The 21096-nt window shown below is 43.3% G+C and overlaps 1 protein-coding gene across 3 annotated transcripts; it reads right to left on the reverse strand.

The window, feature by feature from the left end:
* Positions 1-147: 147 nt before the first annotated feature.
* Positions 148-21064, reverse strand: DENR (density regulated re-initiation and release factor). Of its 3 annotated transcripts, none has more exons than XM_020970176.2 (8): positions 20976-21064; positions 17640-17754; positions 6361-6380; positions 5678-5762; positions 4271-4354; positions 2909-3025; positions 1791-1930; positions 148-1370 (listed from the first exon to the last, which is right to left on the reverse strand). In XM_020970176.2, exons 2-8 carry the CDS (start codon positions 17743-17745, stop codon positions 1326-1328), a joined length of 597 nt encoding a protein of 198 aa, XP_020825835.1. In that variant the 5' UTR covers positions 17746-17754; positions 20976-21064; the 3' UTR covers positions 148-1325. The 3 variants fall into 3 exon arrangements, with proteins under 3 accessions (XP_020825835.1, XP_020825834.1, XP_020825833.1); XM_020970175.2 differs by having other exon boundaries at positions 20959-21051; XM_020970174.2 differs by lacking the exon at positions 20976-21064 and adding an exon at positions 20841-20922.
* Between the last annotated feature and the right edge of the window lie 32 nt (positions 21065-21096).

Here is a 21096-nt window from a genome sequence, read left to right on the forward strand (position 1 = left end):
TTTCTGGAAAAATAGTACAGTGCAGAATTTGTGTGAATTGCCCCTTTCAAGAACTGTTCACTGGATTTAGTCACAACTGAAGCTGTGAAAAAGGTTAATCAAACTTCCATTTTAATATGCCACAAACTCAAAAAAGGACACGAATAGTATAGGCAAGGATCATTTTAATCCTACATTTTCCTGCAGAGACATCCATTGCTGGCCAAATAAGAAGTGAAAACGCATTTGCCAGGACTTGAACACTGAGTATCTTGACACAAAGTTCACAAGTTGACACGGCCACACACACAGCCATCTTTCAGCACCAATAGAATACATACACCACACATGCTGAACAGGTCTCCTGAATGTTTGCTTTAGACAGCTGTTAATTGGATATCTGTTTAGTAAAATGCACCCTTTTAATATGTCTACTTTCTTAATTTACATCCTTACTATATATTACTTTCAAGATCTTAATTATAAAAAGGCCAGTACATTCAGGATTTCAATTTGTACGGGGGAAAAAAACCAATCAGCATTTTTTTCACAGGTGCTAAATTTAATAGCAACCTAGAAGACATTTTCTTTTTTCTAGTTTACAATGCCTGGCTTAGGGCTTTTATAAAAACAGTATAAATTTGTGTGAATTTACCACTAATAGTTTCCTACTGCAAAAAAACATTTTGCAAATGCTCTTTCCCAGATTGGTATTTCTGATTTAAGTATAAACAGTTAGTAGAGTTTTGGGACAATCTCATTCTTACTTTATTTGTAGATGTTGGGAAGAATTTTCAACCTCGGTGGCCCGATAGTCAAAATAAGCATTTTAATAAATGTATGAAATGGATTTCTGTTGGTAATCAAATAGTAAAGTCCACAATACATCTACAAGCTGCCTTCTGCCAAATTGAAGGCTAAACACACTGGAGACTTAAGGGTGAAGCAAAGAGCCTGGCTTTGGTAGTAAGACATCCAAATTCTTTTTAAAAATTGTACAGTGAATTGAAATAGCAATAGATGAATTAAAATGCTCCCCACAAAAAGTCTAGAGTGTGCTGAGAAAAAAAAAAAGTCAGTACCATATGACCAAAATTTTTTATTTAACTAAATCTCTATTTCATGCATAAGCATGATGGATTTCCCCAGCTTATTGGACTTTGGCAATTTAAAAAATAAAACAAAAGAAAAAACACAAGCAGCCTTGTACAGAACAGTGAAATGCCAAGGATAAGGGTAGTCTACAGTTTTACTGTAGGATAAATATATATATTTTTAAAGGCCTCCCTCCCTTTGGCTACATCAACTATAACTTCAGGTCATTAAATACAGACAAATTTTTAAAATCACTTCTTTACTTCTCCAAGATCCTCAATGCTGTCATCATCCACCTGTAAAACACAGATTATTATACTTTTATGAGTTTTAGAGTAAAGTAAGGGATTTGGGTTTTTTTTTAAAGTGATAAGATCAAAGACTTAGAGCTGGAAGGAATCTTAGGGGTTATCTAGTTCATATCTTCATTTTACAAGTAAGAAAACTGAGTAAGAGAGAGGGGTGGGGATGGGGAGGTGATCTACCTGCCCACGGTCACCCAACCAGTAAAATCAAATCCTTTCAGGGCTGGAGGGAGCTAAAGCAATCACTGAGTACAACATTCTTACTTTGGAATCGCAGAATCTAAGATGAAGACTCTGAGGCCAGGGGTTGGGGAACAGGGCATAGGAAGGGCAGTGATCTGCCCAAGGTCAGTCAGTCCACATTTCCTAACTGCCAGTTCAGTGTTCTTTTCCTGCTTGTCATATACTCACCTCTGGCCACTTCTCCTGAATTACATCAATAATGTCATCTGTAAAGTCTCCCTGAATGATGATTTCATCCTCCCCTGTGACTGAGGCACCACAGGAGAATTTCTGAGCAAAAAACCTTTGTGCTTCTTTAAGGTCAATCTCTGTCAAAAAAAAGAACACAGTGTAATATAACTGGGTGTCACAAAGAAATCTTTTCTATTTTAACGTTATTTAGTCTGACTTCAAATTCATAAAAAACAATTTATATGTTTTTGTATCAATTAATTCACTGTGTATTAATTACTTAATGCATTCTATTTTCCTCTATTAAAAAAGAGATCACTGAACTGCAATGGCGACCTGTTTTTATGATTTGACAAATTTTCAAGGTCACATGAAACCTCATTACTTGAAAAACAGCAGCACCAGACATACACACACATAAACCTATGTGTGTGTATATACAGAACATATGCAGTACGAGCAAATTAAGTTTCAGGGACACACTGATTACATACACTCCATATCAGAATAAATATCTTGTTTACTTTGTCTTTTCTTGAAAAGGAAAAAGAGAGGAAACATTCCCAGCAGAGAAACAGACCTTAATATTTATAATGAGGTCCAGTCCACTGTTTTGCAATCCGTGTAGTCACACGAAGAGACCTTGGTTAAATTTTTCACCCCAGTCTCACTACTTGTTCAAGGCCTCCAGGGACTGAAGGAGTTGTGAAGGCAGGTCATTCTGCTGCTACCCGCCTTCCCTCACCCTCCATTGCCACTCACAGAGGGGATGAGCCACTTTGCAACCCTTTGCCACCAACCCTGTAGAGGACAGAGGAGCAGCATTGGTAGGCTTCAAAGGGAATCTTAGCCGGCCCTCCTCATACTGAGCTAAACTTCCCCTTAATCGGACCCTGAAGGAAGGAAAAAAAATCCTAATGGCCCCACTGCAAAGAGACTTTTCCAACTTCTCAAAAAGTTCCGATTTTCAAATGAGAATTATAAAATCAGAGTTTGATTTTTATTTTTTCATGAAAAAAAAAAAAGGCTTGTGAAAGTTTCTTAACAGCTGACAAAACAGGAAAATCTACAGTTCAAGCTTGGGTTCTTTGACATGTGTTTAAACGCAAACTCACCGAACGTTGCAAGGCCACACACTCTTGTTACGTATTTCTTCTTTGCTCTAGGAATTTTGGCTATTGTAACCTTTTGCGGAACTGTCTTCTTTTTTTGTTTTATTTGACCCCTTCCACCTTTATTTTAACAAGAGAGCACCAGGTTATTTGTGATTTTAAGGCAAAAATAATTAAAGTACCAATTCAAATTCTTAAAATTTACTATTTAAAGAAAATCACTGAAAACAGTGAGGTTTTCCTATTTTCCTTGTTACAGAATTTATATGATCACATACATGTGGAAATTTATTACCGACATCCCAATTTTTAAAGCCACAATGAATGGAATTAAGTTAGGAGGTCATTTATTGAGGCAAGTTTTCATAATGCTTTCCCCCTTAATATAAAACAAACATCAAGAGGATTTTCAATGTTTACTCAGGTTCTCCTGTCTTTTCTGATTTAAATAAGGAGAAATTATCTTCTTTGAATTTTAATTTCCTTAGCCATAAAAAGGAAAGGGCAAGTGGGGGTGGACTACACGATCTCTTAAGTCCCTTTCCAGTATATGACTAACAGGTAAGCCTTCAATTTAAAATGCAGATCATTATTTTAAAACATATGAAACCCAAAATAATCATTGATGTTAAATTGTGATAGCCATTCAATAGCATTTGTGCTCAGTGACCAGGGAGACTGCTATTTGAAAGCCACAGCCCCTACTATTATTTTTAAGAGAAGGGCCTTGACCTACTTTCTCACCTACTCTGCCTTACGTTAAACAAGTAACTGAAAACAACTTTTACTAAATGTGAGTGGGACTGTATATTAAAGGAATCTTAATACTCAGCTGTTTACTTATTTTGGAAACACAGGTATTCTCCAAAAGCAGTTAACACACAAAAGCTTTCAGCCACACACTCAGAATCTAATCTTGTACAGACACATTCTAATTAAAATGCATTCCATAAAAACAACAGTAGCACTGACCTGACTCTAATTTATATGGGTATTTGAATGACACTGAGGCAGCTGGAATTTTTCAGTTTATAAACAGGCTGGCTGGTCTTTTCTGACACGTACAAAGGAAGGACAAAGGAAGCTTATTTCCCAGGGTTCAATTTGGCTTATGGAAAAGAGACCAGTGGTCCCAAATCAGACTGGATCCTAAGGACTTCGGTATCATATTCCTTGCATAACACCATGCATGAGGAATTATAATAATCAACGGCAGAAATGATTAATTTGAGGAACCCTATCATTATCTTAGGAAGGGTCTGCAAACTAGAGATCTTATCATTGCATTTCCCTTCCTCCTACTTCCACCAATGAATGGGCAGCAGACAGAGAATGAACCCAAATGAGGGTCTACTTGGGCCTTGCCTCTTTTTTGCTTTTTCTTCTCTTCCTCTTCTCCTGCTATTCCTGGGCCTTCCCCAATTCCAGGTTCTTGTTTAGGTGAATTTTCTGTATTTAAAAAAGCAACCATGAAAGAGCATTAATATCTTTTTTTCACATTTACACAAATTTCCACAACCCTTGTGCACCTCTAGAAGGGCAACGATGGCCCTATGGATAAGGCAGGAGTTTTTCTTTTATGTCTACGCTAAAGAAAGAGTCTGCTATTGACAACAGAAATGATTGTGCTAAGCCATCTAATTCTGAAAGCCCTTCAGGTTACAGGTAGATTCCACAGGACAAACAGTCAAGCCAGCAAAGTCTCAGAGAACAGGATTCAGCACATGCTTGCTAAGCCAATTCTGATGAATAAGTGTTTTGTTCTCCAAAACCAGGATGAAAGCAGGTGGGGAAAGGACTCTAGGCTCTGCACAGAGGCAATACTTCAGGAGGAAAGATGCTCATCTGCACACCAGCACGAAGAACTGCTTCCTCCTCCCAAGGTCATGGTCAGCACCTTCTCTGAGACATCCAACTTAACCGAACAAGGTCACAGGGATTGGGTTCTAGTTCTGCTTAATGGGTAACGAACGCCCCACATCCCACATAATACTTGGGAATCTGGAGCCTAGGAAAGGACCCCGGCTGTATGAACTACAACTCCTGTGCCCCAAGAGGGCTGGGCACCAATCATACATACACACCAAGTAACTGCACCACCACCTTTGGACACCTAACCCAGACTTCTCCGCCAGCTACCAACCCACACCGTTCCCAATACTGGATGGAAATCAGGAATCTGATTTTAGATTTCTGCCTAAATCATTTAACCTGTCAAAGCATGAACTTCCCTTCTTATACTAACTAGTATAAGTAACTAGTTATAAGTATATAAGCACAGTAACTAGTATGGCCCTTTGACTGAATCCAAACTTCACAGAACAAATCCCCTTCGTTAACAGGATTTGTTCTGTAAAACTTGGGCTCAGTCAAAAGGCTGCACCAGAGGACCTAGAAGGCCACATGTCGCCTTGAGGCCATGGGTTCCCCACCCCTGAATGAGGCAGATATATCCCATTTCAAAAAGATCAGAAATGATGAGCAGTGAGTGGTTCTCCAGCTACAAAGTTCCCATGAAAAGCTTTAGAATTACTGAAAACAAAAATTCATAAAATAGCTACCCTCACTGAGTTTTATTTTTTACAATACTCGGACCACAAGATTTAACAAAATCTATATAGTCCGTTTGGATGGTATTATCCCACTAAAGACAAACTTTATGGTGTTAAAAGTTATTAGGTTTTACACACACACACACACACACACACACACACACACACACACACACACAGAGTTCAAGCTTCGAAGACAGAAAAACAAAAATGTTCTTACCTACAGTGAGTTTTGCAAACTCATTTGGAAAATTCTTCTCTAACCACTGTCTACATTTAGCAACATCAGGCATATATTCACAGTACTGAAGGAAGAAGATCAAATTTCACTGTTACAAGAGTCAACTCTGCACACTATTAAATTATTTTAATTTACACGCCACAATTATATTCAGTGAGGAAACAGTAACTTCCCCCACTCTTCTATCTGAAACCTAGATTGCAACAGGAAAACAGCTAAAGGAAATCTGTAATCAAACAGAATCTCACCATGTCAGAGTTATGTTATTACAATTTAGAGACAGATATAAAGAAAAAGTGACAGGACAAGGGAATACAAAGAAAACAGGAATACTTCCTAAATTTTCAGTGTCTTCCACTTGCCTACTTCTCAACTATCTGAATTGCATTAAATTCAAGTTACTACCTTTCTTAGTTGGCTATTGTTAAGTTTCATTTAAAAAGAAAATGTTAACTGTACGGCTGAAAGGAATAAAGGAGCTATGACTCAGAAGCTAAGGGGGAAAAAATCTTCATAAATCCATAAGACCATGAAACTACTCCAGAGTAGTTTCAACTGACCAATGCAAAGGTAGAAGATTAAAAATTTGTAAGACTACTCTAGAAACAAGACAACTCACAAATACAGCAGCACAAGCTTATAAGAGTATTAAAAAGACTTACCTCTGTTGGTAATGAACAGACTGGGGAAAGAAAAAAATGTGGAATTAGTTTTCTATCAGTTTATTTCATCCCCACCCCTCCTCCCCTTATGAATTTTATAGAATATTTTTCAAATCTTCCTGTTAGTTTGAAAACAACTCCTCTCTCAAATTTGATCTAATAAGCAGTTAAGTCAAGTTCCACTGACAGACCAGAAAATAAGTCTTCTCCACTAAAATACTATCATAATTATTTCAGTGACCCGCAGATGCAACTAAATTAAATTCTTCTAACAATGACCAAAGGGAGTTGGTGTAATATCCGATTATTGTTAGATAAGCTGGGCCATCACCTCACATTTGGTTCCCAGGTACCCGACCTGTGATTTTAGGGGTACAGGGATATTCCCTGGTGAGGAAGCTCCTAACACTGCAGGCTGACATCTTCTCTGTCTCCAGTACTGTGGGCCTTGAGCCCCCACCCACCAGGATGAGTCAGAGAGAAGCATCCTGGACAGAAAACCAGCCTGTCTTGGTATTCATAGAGATACATGTAGAGAACCACCTTTAATACAATTTCTATATCTTCTAATAAACATATATATACATACATATACATGTGTATGTGTATGTAAAATAATTTTCTTTTATCCTTCACATTATCTTTGAGTAAGTAGGAACCGAGAATTGCAAAGCTTAAATGAATGAAACAATTATCAAATCAGACCCCTTATTTTACAGAAGGTAAAACTGAGGCCCACAAAATTTAAGTGACTTGTCCATGGGTTACCTGACCAGGGGCACTGGCAGGTGGCAGTACCACGATGATAATAATACAGAGTTTACTGATTCTCAGTCTGGTTATGATTTCCATTCCACTCTATGCTATCTCCCCAGCTAATTCCATAAGCTTCATATTCTGTTTTCACAAGACACAGAAAAGCCGAATTAATTTTAACAAAATTTCAGAGTAAGAAAGGGACTCAGAGCCATCTAAAGAGAGCCATACTGAAATAAGATTCCCTCTCTGACACACCTGACAGAGAAGATACAGACTTTGTGTCTAGTGAGGACCTCTAGAGAAGAGGAGCCCACTACCTCCCAACAAGTCAACTCTACTTTGGGAGAGAAAATCATTTAGAGCATTTTCCTCCTCATCAAAACTATATGTGCCCCTGAAAGTTCCATCAAACATCGCCATCCTGCTCTCATGAAACATTTAGAAAAAGTCTCCCCCTCGTTCTACATAGCAAGCATTCAAATACTGTATGTGAGCTAGTGACCCAAGTCTTCTTTCCTCTCTTTGCTGGACATTTTGATTTCTAGCTTCTGAGGGAGAAGGAAAGGGAGAAGCAAAAGGACTGGAATGGAATAAAAAGGAAATTATGTCGCTAACCTAGAGGGAAGATTAGACAACTGAAGGTCAGAGGCTGAACTGGGGGTAACCAGGAAGTGAGCAGAATGTGAAGGACACTCTGAGGCCCAGATCTTACTTCAGGGGTGAGAAAGAAGCAGGATGAAGGAAGACCAAGAAGGGTTAGACACTAGCTCCTGACGGGGGGAGACTCAAGCAGGAGAAAGGGAAGGCTGTTGATAACACGAGGCAAGCTAAGAAAAGGGAAATGAAACAATCATTGGAGGGTAAAACAAACGGAAAGAGCAGAACGGACAGGCAGGTAAAACTGGTGCAAGGTGGGTATGGCTGCCAGAGATGAAATGAACATTGGCTAGTTTTAACCAGGAGCTTATAGTAGGCACAAGCATACCCACAAGTAGTTAAAAAATTCAATCCTTAGGGAAAGAAGGGGAAATTGCACAAGTGGGTGATGTTTGTACTTCTCCCACAGTCTAAGGACTGTTATCGGAGCCACTCTGGAAAACATCTACCTCAAACTGCTTGTAACTGTCAAACCCAGGCCACCTCTTTGGCACTTAGTGAATACCTTAGCAGCTAAACTCCTTCTTACCTTTTACCTTGTCTAGCTAACTAACTTTTTCTTGAATCTTCCTTCTCTTCAAATCATTCTTCTCCTTTAGGTCAAGATCAAATGAAATAATAATTGTCAGGTGCTTCCTAGCACAGTTCCTGGCACACAATAAGCATTACATAAATGTTAACTATTATTATTACTATTAACATTACCTTCATCATGGTGCTGCTACTGCTGATCATGACGCACTTCTTCTTCATCCTAACTTTTCTCTCTCTCAAATTTTCCCAAGTCTTCCCAGATTTCCCCTCCTCAGATTCAATCTCTGGCTTTCTTTACAACTATGAAGGTCTCCTAATCACCTTCACACTTCTTTGTCTTTCTTCAGCTCAAGTGTTTCTCCTTACAGTGCTTGGGAAATATAACACTGGGTCATCTAACATGTGGACCCCATTACTATCCTTTAGGATACCAAGCCTTCTGGCCTACAAGCTCTAGAATTCAGGAACATAACTACCACATGCACAGTTTATCTAGATCGGCAACTAGTTGGTGTTAAATTGCTTAATATATTACTTTGAGCTATCCCTAAATGGTATTAGAAAACAAATTCTAATATTCTAATATTTATTCTAAAAATATTAGAAAATTTCTACTCTATAGTTATAATGCAAAAGGAAAATCTTTGTGGTAGACTCTGTCCCCTAGTGTCTGAGAAAGTATTCTTAAAGCTAGAGGAGGTGCACACGTGCACACTGATCAATGCCTCACCCCAACATTTCTGAGAGCTGCACTGAGCTCCCTCAAGGGAGATTCTTCAACAAAGAAATGGCAAATGGGAGACCCCAGACACCCAGCCTGACCTGGAGGCTCACATGTGACCGCAGCTCTGCATGCTGCATGGCATATGGGTGAAGCCTTTCCAACTCTCTAGCAAGCAGGAATCCCTGAAAGGATGGCTCAGGGCTCTCCATAAGAAGTGGAAGTGATGACAGCAACGCAGGCCCCTTCTCAAATTGCCCCAAGGGAAAAAAAAAAAAAGGAAAAATGTATTTAATTGACAGTGTCAAACAATCCCAACGGTGGAAAAAAGCAGGTCAATGAGATTTTGTGAATAATGAAATCACTGAACCACGTATGCATATTTTGCATTTATTAGAGTAATCAGTAATGTAAGGAAACTCAGTAATGTAATTTTGAACTGCAGGACAGTCCATCTCTTTAAGCAAAAATTTAAAGTTCCTTCCCATTCTACCCAGAAGAAACATTTGGCCACAAAACTCTAATGAACAAAATGCCTCCCAAGATCTCATCTGAATGGCCCAAGGACAACTCCAGGATATGCTCCATCCTCATCTTTAGAAAGGGGCTTTCACAAACCAACCATACTCTCTCTCTGTCTCTAAGCAATAAATGAACCTTCATTTTATTGGGCCTGGGAGCTCGCAGGACCTCTTAGCAGAGAAGAATGCCAGGCAGAAACAAAGTCCACTGCTGAAGATTCTTTGGGGCTAACAACTGCCTCTTTCAGTATGTGAACACTTTATTTGATATTAAGCCTTATTCATCCCTTACTTACATATCTTAGCCCAGAACTTTTGGAATGTTGATTTGGATGAGGGCCTTCAAATAGCCAGAAGAGAGCATGGGATTAAGAAGTAAGAGGCAAGTGAGAAAGCAAAATAGGTGAACAGATTCAGAAAAGGAAGGAGGAAAAACAAACTTTTGCTCACTTTACTATTCTACCTGGGGACAAGACAGAATCATTTTTCCTATTAGGCCTAAACTGGAAGGTCACAAGCCCCACCTTTCCCCATGTCAGCCTAGTATCCCCCAATCCAGTTCACATTGTGGTATCTTTCCCTTCTGGGAGGGGCAGGGCAAGAGGGAGAATAGAGGATCCCACATCTAGAACTGGACAGGACCTCAGAAGCCATCTTGTCCAATCCCCTCATCTTAGAGAGGAGGAGACTGAGGTCTAGATTAGTTAAGTGACCTGTCCACAGTCAGACAGGCAGGATGCTACTGTCAGAGACAGAGAGGCTGCTGCTTCTCTCCAGGAAGGTGCCTTTTTTCTCACCGCCACTTCTAGACCCTCCTCCTGTCCCCACCACTCTACAACCTCTCCTTCTTTGAGGTTCATTCCATCTGTCTACAACACCCTGTTCAGACCCTGGTTATAGTCAACTACAAGCCTGTGGGCCATCTCCCCTCATTTCTCAAGGAGTTCACAGTACACTTGACTCACTGTAACCCCCTCTATCCCTGAGGTGTATGGGGTGATCAGGAAGGAGTAGCACCTCTTGTGTGACAGCCTGCCAAGCCCTTTCCAGGGCTGCTCACCCACCTTTGGTGTTCACCTCATTCACCCATCTCTCAGCTGTGGCTCCCAAAAGCCGTAGCATGCAGTGGCCACATCCCAGTAAGTCATCTCAACAGCCAGGATAAGTCGGATCGAAGGGAACTGTCAAGCCTCTAACCTGTGAGTGGGTTAGAGGGATGGCTACACCAAGCACTTTCCCAGGCAGAATGGGCAGATGAAAACAATCTGTTCCAACAGTTATGAAGGTGGCTAAAGCAGGCACTGAGGGGCACTCAGAGCTTGGTCAGACATCAAAGACACCAAGGTCATCCACTGCAGCCTGGGCCATTACCAGACTTTTGTCCTGCCATTAGATCGTGATGGCTTAGGAAGAAAGAGTAAGGCTGAGGACTCTGTGCAACTCTGCCTCACTTAAATCCAACTCACACACAAGTCAAGACATCACCTGTGATGTCATGGGTCCTCTTCACAAAGGAAGGACTAACAACATCTCTCTCTGTCCCTGCCCTCATATGTGGAGACTCGATGACATGCTTTCACACCTCTTCAAGCACCACAGCCTCCCAATTTTCTTAACATCATCAACCACCCTTATGTGCACCTTCGTTCCACCTGATGACTTCATCATCACCCAGAAAACTCTGAGATCTCTTCTTTAAGCACAGCCTTCTGTCCTTGCATCCCTCTCTGGGACACTACCCCTGAATCTACCCAGCACCCAGCTGTGACTATGAGCCCCTTCAAAGCCCCCTGTTCTCCCACTCCATCACCCCTGCTCTGGCCTGCCTTCTTCCCTTGGTAATCCTGACCGTACACTTTTGTTTGATCGACTTATCCCAGCATCACAGGTGCCTTGGAAACCACAAGGCTCACTTTCCCTGACCATCTCAGATCCTGCTAACACTATACTGACCCCTGCTGGAAATCACTGGCAGTGCCCCCTGAGTCCACTCCAGATTTGTCATCTATCTCAAGGGGCCCTCATGGCTTTACAACAACCCTTTTACTGGTAACTGGCTGACTCTCCACTGTGTTCTGAACAACAGCTATTCCCATCTAGCCTCCTACACAGCCCCCCCCAGAGCCCTAGCAGAGGACATCGCCTCCTGCTTTGCAGAGAAAACCAAGGCTGTCCCAGCTACTCTTCTCCCCTATTCCCCAGCTCAATCATCCCCCTTTCCTTCTCTAGTCCTCTGAGGCTTCTCACTGCCAAAGTCCAGCTGGCCTCAACTTGTCTTCTTGATCCCACCTCTTCCAGCAGCCTGCCCTAGTTATCACTGTTTTCTCTCACAGTCACTCTCTCCTTATTGACACAATCCTTTCCCTTCTACCTACACCATGACCAGTTCTCCCCAAATCCTTAAAAAAAAAAACCCAACCCCAGAGCCTTTCCCTTGCCACTCCCTCAAATTAAGAGTCCTTTACCTCTTCCCTCTTTCAGTAAAGCCCTGGAAAGAGTAGTCTCTAACTGGCCCCCAGTTCCTCACTTCTCAACCTCTCATAATCTGACCTCCAACCGCTCTAACAGAACTGTTTTCTTCAAGACCACCACCAATCTTTTAACTGCTATGCTCTTTTCTCAGTCCTCATTCTCCTTGACCTCACTGTGATTCCTCACTGTCAACTGCTCCTTCCCTGGATCCTCTCTCTTCCTTGGTCTCCAAGACAACTCTCTCTTGCCTCTCTGCCTAGACTGTTTCTCCTCAGTCTCCTCTGCTAGATCATCATATTTCTCTCTCATCAGACCATTTACCTGTGAGAGGTCCCTAAAATGCTGTCCTAGGCCCTCAGCTATCCTCTCTACATGTTCTCTTGGTGATTCTCATAAGCTCCCATGGATTCAACAGAAGGGATATTGCCATGGAATTCTCATCCATCTTTAGTAAAGGCAGGACGGCACAGTGAAAAGAGAATCTGGCTTCAAGTCAAAAGACATGGGTTGATAACCAGCTCCAAAGGAGCCAAAAGGAAACCCCAAAGGATTACCAGTCTTGGACAAAAATATGGAAGCCCACAGGAACACCAGAGGGATGTGTCTCCATTTCCAAAACGGGAAGAGAACTGTTTGTACAATTCAAGCCAGTGAGCTGGATTTTGATGCCTATGAAAATTCTAGAACAGATCATTAATGAAACAGTTGGTCACCGTCTAGAAAAACAAGACTTGTAAGAACTGATGCAGAGCAAAGTAAACAGAACCAGGAGAACAATTTCTACAACGTTCACAATACAACCTTGAAGGAAATGGCTGACCTGATTCCAGAGGACTCAGGATGAAACATGGAACCCACCTCCTTCTAGAAGTGATAGACTCAAGAGCGCAGACTGAAATATATTTTTTTGGCTTGTGGCAATGTAAGAATTTGTTTTGCTTGACTGCACATAATTGCTATGTGTTTTGTTTTTCTTTTTCCACAAGGCAGGGGGAGGTGGGAGAAAGAAAAGGTAGGTTTTCATTAATTAAATTAGAACCAATTAAATTTATTAATTAAACTGAATTTCATTTGATTTAGATTAATTCATTAATTAAATTTAAAAGAAAAGGAAGTGGTGATTACAAGGAGCTAACATGGCTTCATCAAGTATAGGTCCCGAGAACTTTTTTTTCCCTCTGACAGGTTTTACTAAGAATGCAATTCCTATATTTTACCTCCACTTTAACAAAGCATTAGGGAAAGTATCTATTGTTACCGTTATGGAAAAGTAGACGAACTAAAACATAGTGAACTTGGACCATCTGTAATTTGCTGATTAGTCAGACTCTAGGAGTAGACGAGGGCTCAATGTCTACTATGGAGGCGGTGGCCAATGAAGCACTCCAGGGCTGTATATCAATGACTCAGATAAATGGCCCGCTCATCCGATCCTCAGACAAGACAGGACTGCCAACACGCTGGACAACAGAGCCAGCTTTTCAAAACAGCTTGACAAGTTAGAGCTCAAGGCTGTCACCTAGCAAGATGAAATTTAATAAGGGTAAGTATAAATTTTACACACGGGTTGGAAAAAAAATCAACTTCACACGTACTGTTTACATTTAGATGGCAGTCTGTCCGAAACACATCTGGGGGTCTTAGTGGCCTAACAAGGTCAATGAATCATTAATGTGACATGGCAGCTAAAAGGTAAATACAATCTTGGGTCGAATTGAGAGAGACATAGCCTCCAGGAATGAGGAGGTGATAACCCCTCTCTACTCCTGGTCAAACCACACCTCCAATGCTGTGTTCAGTTTTCAGCAAGACAGTGTAAGGACCCTGGTGCCACAGAGAAAGCGATGGGCCCAGAAGGCAAAGACAGGGGCAATGGGTAGAAGTCAAGGAATCAAGAGAGAGGAGATGTAATTAATGGTGTCCAAAAGTAAAGCAGGCTCCCTTGAGAGGCACTGTGCTCCCCTTCCAGGACAGCTCGGGGAGGTGGGCTTGACCAATGAAGTCCCTTCCACCCCCGAAGTTCTAGGATTCTGAGAACTTGTGTCCAGTGCCTCTTGGAGAGCTCTTAGCTTCAGGACTATCATGTCATCAAAAGTTTGTCTCTGCTCACTGCTCCTTCAATCCCCAAATTGAAACACTAGAAAGACAAAGCTGAAATTCTCTCTAAGCTTCCTGACTTCTCACTAAAACAACTGCTTTTGTGATTCTATGTTCACGCTAAGATGAACAGATTTTGGTATCAGAACCAAGGCTGCCATTACGAAATTTCACACTACAAAAAGCCAGCTAAACACCCAATAATAGTTGTATTAACTCCAACAATATTTAAGGCATAATACACGACATTAGTCAGAACTCCCTCCCCCCATGAGAATGCCGTCCTCCCTTCACTTCTATTATCTTTTCTTCTCATCTGCAACCCTTCCTTTTTTAAAAAAATATTTTATTTTATTATCATTGTTATTATTATTAGGTGAGGCAATCAGGGTTAAGTGACTTGCCCAGGGTCACACAGCTAGTAAGTGTCAAATGTTGGGTCTGAGGCCGTATTTGAACTCAGATCCTCCCAACTTCAGGACCCATGCTGTATCTACTGCGCCACCTAGCTGCCCCCGAAATTATTTTTAAAAACCTATTTGAGGAGAGGTGAGATTTTTAAAAAATATAGTCTTATCTCAAGTTTCCACATCACATCAAGCTTTGTATCAGGAAGACATGGATTCTAATTCAGCCTTAGTTTGTAGGACCCTGGGGAAGTTGCCTGACCTCTCTCACTCTGTTTCCCCATCTAAAAAATGAGGCAGAACAGCTTCTAACACACAAGGTTGTTGTCAGGTTAAAATGAAACAATGTAAGTATGGTATTCTGCAAGTCATGAAATTTCATATAAACGTGAACAATTACTACTAAACTGGAATAGGAATGGGGTCTGGCCCAACGACTTTCTCTTCAGAGTGAACTCCCAGATGAGGAGCCCCGCCTTTACCAGTTAATTCAGGTCCACACCCTCACTGCAACTTCCAGTCTTAGGAAGTTGCCCCTAAGCTGTCATCTAGAGGAAGAGAGGCAGGGAACAAGCATTTATTAAGCGCCTTCACAAATACCTCATTTGAAAGGTTAAAGGTCTTGCCCAGAGTCACACAACCTGTGTATCTGAGGGGCAGCCCAGCTCTTCGTGGTTCCCAAGAGAGCACAATGCTTCTTGTTTTATTTAGAGAGAGGCTACAAGTGGGACGGTATTGTCCCCCAATGGAAATTCCTCAGTCAGGTAAATATCTAAAAAAACCATTCTGCCACACTTTTCCCACCAAATTTCATCATTTTCTTTTCCTGTTTGAGATACCTTGAACATGCTGAAGAGGGATTACACTTATTCTGTTGCGACCCAGCAGGCAGAACCAGAATCAACTGTTGAGGCACTTTGGCTCCATATCAGTAAAAATTTACTAACAATTTGAACTGGATAAAAATGAAACGCAGTCTTGGTAAGCGGTGAGGTGCACACCACAGGTTTCCAAGGGTGGATGTGTTCACTTAGCAGAGACGCTGCAGAGGGAATTCATGCTCTGGCTACTGAGCAGAGCTGGAGGACCTCAGAGGCTTCCTCCAACTCTACCATTCGCAGGCAGATCCGCTTGAGAGATCGCCTCCCTCCTGAGCGGTAGTGCCACCTAGGGCTCCGTCCCTCTGCCATTCTCTCTCTCAATCACATCCTAGATCCCATCTGCTCTTACCTCAAACTACTAAGGACTCTCTCCAATCTACTCCTCCACACCCAAATCTCAGAATACCCAATGGATTTCTCTACTTCGATGCCATCTGAAATACAAACTGCTTAAAGTCAAATTCATCACCTTGCCCTCCAACACACAGCCCTCCCTTTCCCAGATGCCTCATTTCAGGGTTAGTCCCATTTTTTTCAATCCTTCTTTTACTTCTTTTTCCCCTTCTCTCTCTCTGCCTAGACTGTAGGGACACCCAGCCTGACCTTCGCTGTTTCTCAGACCGGCCTCTTCCATTTTCACTGCCACAACACTAATCCAAGCTCTCCCCAGCACACAGCAGGATGACAGGGCCATTTCCCAGACTGCAGGCTCTCCCTTCCTTTCTCTGTACTGCGCCCCTTCAGAGACAAGGAGCTGGAAGAAACCTCAGAGGCCACGCCATCCAAGTCTTCTCACATCAGAGATGAGGGAGTGGGAGGCCCAAGCCCACTGACTCCACCGAGGTCACCCAGCACGGGAGAAGCGGGACCCCAGTCCTCTGACTCTGGAGCGAGGGATCTTTCCCTGTCCCACGCTGCTTCCCCTTTGACAGCACCTGCTACACTATATCAACCCCCAGACTTGCTGGACTTCTCATTTCTGTGTCCTAAATTCCTTCACAATTTTGGGTGTGGGGGCAGCTAGGTGGTGCAGTAGATAGAGCTCTCGCCTTGCAGTCAGAAGGACCCGAGTTCAAATCCAGCCTCAGACACTTAAACTTACTAGCTGTGTGACCCTAGGCAGGTCACTTAACCCCGATTGCCTCACCAAAAACAAACCCCCCCCCAAAGCCAAAATTTTGGGTGTGAAGGAGAAAGGAAAGGTGAGGGTCTAAGGGGGAATGGAGACTCAAGGGGTATGAGGAACGCAGAGGGGAAGGGTGAGGGACTAGGTAAGGAATGGAGCCTTTCAGGCCTGGCATAATTCGGATGTCCCTTAGAAAGAGTCACTGTTCACTCGTTTCAGTCATGTCTGACTCTTCATGATCCCATGCAGGGTTTTCTTGGCAAAAATACTACAGTGCTTTTGCAATTTTCTTCTCTAGCTCATTTCACAGATGAGGATACTGAGGCAAACAGGGTTAAGTGACTTGCCCAGGGTCATAAAGCTAGTAAGAGTCTTGAGGCTGGATTAGAACTCACGTCTTCTCGACTCTAGGCCAGGCACTCCATCCACTGTAATGACACTTCAAAAGCACACCCCGTTCATAAACATCTCCACATTAGAATGAAAACACACAAAGCAAAATAAATAAATAAACATCTGTGCCCACATGTATGAAATTCCGCCCATTAACTATTTAAAGTTAATGACAATACTTGGAAGATCCAGGATTGGGCCAGCGCAGGTCCTCCTTCCGCAGACACAGATCACAAAGTTCTTGTGTGACCATGAACAATGACCTCTCAGCCTCAGTTTCCCTATCTGTAAAATGGGGACGATATTTGTAGCACATCTTCCATAGGGCTACTGTCCAGTTCAGATGCGATATTTAGGTAAAGGGCTTTCTGGACTTAGACGTACCATACAAATGTCAGTGGCTTTTATGCCTCAGGTGAGCTGCTATGGCAGAAATACTGCTCACCCTTGGGTCAAGCAGGTGACGAACCTACCTGAAATCAATTAACAAGTAGGTCCATCTACCCTTGGAATTGTGCTTGAAATCTTTTTAGTATTTGACAACCTGGGTCACCTCTTCATCAAACTGAGGCATCCAGGTAGAAATTTAGCAGAGGATTTTAATAGAAAACACAAAATTCTGAAGGAATTTAGGACACATGACAATGAAAACAGTACTGACTACTAATAATCAGGGAAACAAGTGACATAACACAGCTTGAAAACACTTGCCTCCACAGTAAAGGACCCGAAGCGGGTACTCTGTGTCTAGCTTGGTGCTGCTTTTCAGGTCTCCTTTGCAGTCAGGGGCAGTGGACTCAGAAAAGTCTGTAGCCATCTCACAAACCTATAAGAGAAAAAGAAAATTATTTTCAAAATTCCTTTAGAATGCCCAACACTCACAAGTAGAAAGCCACCTTCCTCCCTACATCTATCCAATTCAAAGGGGTTGTTGAGCACTAAATTGTAAGAACGAGGCTCACAAAGTAGTACTAGGAAACAAAAATGAGGAGACATAACAGAATATGGATAAGGTGGGGCAGCTAGGTAGCGCAGTGGATAGAGCACCGGCCCTGAAGTCAAGAGGACCTGAGTTCAAATCCGGCCTCAGACCAAACACTTGACACTAGCTGTGTGACCCTGGGTAAGTCACTTAACCCCAATTGCCTAAAAGTAAAAAAAAAAACAAACCAGAATATGGATAAGGAGATAAAAAGTGGGCTAGTCACTTGACCACCTTAGGCCTGTTTTATCATTTGTAAAATGAGAAGATGGGACTTCCAGCCCTAAATCTTAAAAACCACATAAAACAAACTACTACAAAAAGGATGAAGGGGTAAAGAGAAGGAAGACATGAGCACAAGCAGGACAAGAGAGAAAAATCAGCAAAGTACGCGGGGAGGCAATGTTTGAAGACTCAAAGGTGAGCGGAAAGATGTGATGTGTAGCAAGACAACACAGAGGAAGAGGGGCGCGCTCCCCTTTTCCGGGCCTCAGTTCCTCATTTGTGAGAGACTGGACTTCGTGGTCTCTTGCGTCCTTTTTAGATCTCTAGTCCGGGGAGTCTGTTAAAGCAGAAGGGATAAGGATGTGATCATAAAGAGAGTCACGTAGAAAGGCCGAGCTCAACCCACAAGGCAGGAAGGCAGGCCAGACAAGGATAGCCAACAAGGGTGGGATCCAAATCCCAACCCTGCCACTCCAAGGACTGGGTGACCATGGACAAGGCCTTTAACATCTCTGAGCCTCAGTTTCCTCCTTCGTAAAACCAGCTGGTTAGCCTAGATGATCTCTTCTAGCTCTAAATCTGGGATCCTGTGAGGGACTCTAATGGCTTCTTGAGTATGGGAGAGAGAAGCTGTAAGGGGAGTGGGAAATAGGGAAAGGGAGACAGAAGGGATTGGAGAATTTTAGAATTCAAATATAACCTAATCCCATGAGTTCTTCCTCTTTCTTGGGTCACGGACCCCTTTGACAGTCTGGTGAAGCATAAGGGACCTTTTTCAGAACCATGCTTTTAAAAGTATAAAATATATAGAATTACAAAAGAAACCATTATGATGAAATGCATTTATCAAAAAATTAAAAAACTATTCATGGACCCCAGTTTAAAAACTCCTGATCTAGTCCATTTTACAGAGACCAGAGTGTATGAGGAGGATGAGAAGCTGCAGAGAGTCTCAAAGACCATGAACAGGAAAGAAGTAGGTGGGTGAGGAAGATTCAAAGGATAGAAGAAATCATGAAACACCACAGCATCCCAATCTAAGAGCTAGAAGAAGAAAGCAAGCCCTAAAGAAGTTGAATAACTTGTTCAATGAGAGGCTGAAGAGAGTAGCTGAATAAGGAATGAGAAAAGGATGAATGACTGTGAGGTATTGAAGGGGAAAGCCAGTATGAGGCACAAACTATGAAATGTGAGAGGCAAAGGTGATGGCCCAAAATAGAGGAAAAAGAAAGGTAATAAGAATAAGGAATCAAAGAATGTGAAGGATGAACCAATTACACAGAAGAGTGTATGGAGGATACATTTATGGAGTGTATTCTTCAAAAGGAATGAGGGATGAAGACAGAGAGGTGAGGGCCTGAAGGACTTGAGACTTGATGTCCAAAGAGGCTGAAGAATGAAAAAAGGGTGAAGAGGACCAGAAGGTCTGAAGAAGGAAGAGGGAAGAGCAGGAGCTGAGAGGGGATTAGAGGGTAAGAGGAAAGGGGAATGGAGAATGAGAGAATGTGACAAATGAAAAGAGAGAAAAATGAAGTAAGGAGAGGGTGTGAAGAATGGGGATAGGATCATAAATTGAGAGCTGGGAAGGACCTTACAGGAAAGGACCTTCAAGTCCAACCAACCCCCTAATTTTACAAATGAAAAAAGAGGAGGTCCAGGGAGGTAAAGGGATGAGAGAATATGAAGGTATAAGGAACGAGGGCAGAAAGCTGAGTGTCCAAAAGAATGCAAGATTAGAGAAGGGAGAAGAGAAGGTGGGAGGTCGGGAGCAGAAATTATTTACTGAAGAGAGTACAAGAAATCAGAGAAAAAGGTACACATCTGTACGAGGAGTAGAAGAGAAAAGGGTGAAAGTCTATAAGGGCACGGCAAATCAGAAAATGTGAAATGAGAGGCTTGAAGGGGATGAAGGAAGGAAGGCAGCGGGCCCTGAAGAAAGGGAAGGGGTGAGGGTTGTCTAGCAAGGGAATGAAGCATCAGAGGATGTGGAGGAAAGGATGAGGGTCGATAAGGGAATGCAGAATCATGGAGTATAAGGAGATGGGAAGTAGGAGGGTTCATGAAAGGAATGGAAACTGGGAGGGATATGAGGAATAGGAAGGGAAGGGTGAGGGTCTAGATGGAGACTGGGAGGGGTGTGAGGAATGGGAAGGGAGGGGGGATGGTCTAGATGGAGGCTGGGGGGATTGAGGAATGGGAAGGGAAGGGTGAGGGTCTGGAGACTCAGGGGGTATGAGGAATGCGAAGGGTCTGGATGGAGACTGGGGGGTGTGAGGAATGGGAAGGGAAGGGGGAGGGTCTGGATGGAGACTGGGGGGGGTGAGGAATAGGAAGGGAAGGGGGAAGATCTAGATGGAGACTGGGGTGGGGTGAGGAATGGGAAACAAAAGGGAAGGTCTAGGGGGGAATGGAGAGTCAGGGCCGTGGAGGAGCAGGGAAGGGAGTACCAGAGATCGTGGGGGCTGAAAGGAGAAGGGTGCGGGAAGGTTGGGGGGGGGGGACAGACGACTGGGAAGGGGGAGGGGAGGATGGATGGTGAGGGGGCAGGGCGGAAGCCGCCGCGGGAGCAGATGGGGGATGAGTGCGTGTGCGAGAGGGAGTGTGCGCGCGCGTGCCGCGGGGTGCAGGCTCCGGGCCCGGCGGCCTCGCGGGGTCCGCCCGCGCCCCCTCCCTGGCCCCCGGCTGCCCCGCGGGGCCCTCGTTACCCGTGCGCCCGCACAGACCCCGCTGCCTCCGGCCACAGAAGGGACACATGCAGCTCCTACTCCCGGCCCCGGCCCAGGCCCGCAACCCTGTCCACCCCGTGGTCCCGGCCCCACAGACCCCGCAGCCCCGCTCACGCGAGAAGCCGGCTCGTCCCGCGAGGCCGCCGGCGGCCCGGGGCTTGTCGCGAGAAGGCGGAAGCAGGGAAAAGCCCGGTGCGCATGCGCCTCGGATGAAGGGGCGGGAGCGTGGGCGGGG

Source organism: Phascolarctos cinereus, unplaced genomic scaffold, assembly GCF_003287225.1.
Source record: "Phascolarctos cinereus isolate Bilbo 61053 unplaced genomic scaffold, phaCin_HiC Scaffold_4;HRSCAF=312, whole genome shotgun sequence".
Lineage (NCBI taxonomy): Eukaryota > Metazoa > Chordata > Mammalia > Diprotodontia > Phascolarctidae > Phascolarctos > Phascolarctos cinereus.

Bases quoted from the DNA above. Each gene is read 5' to 3' on its own strand.
- DENR (XM_020970176.2), bottom strand. From the start codon at position 17,745: ATGGCTACAGACTTTTCTGAGTCCACTGCCCCTGACTGCAAAGGAGAC. The intron at 6,381-17,639 runs GCAAGTGTTTTC...TTCTTTCCCCAG, and splicing joins TCGGGTCCTTTACTGTGGAG to TCTGTTCATTACCAACAGAG. The intron at 4,355-5,677 runs GTAAGAACATTT...TTTTAAATACAG, and splicing joins GTTTGCAAAACTCACTGTAG to AAAATTCACCTAAACAAGAA.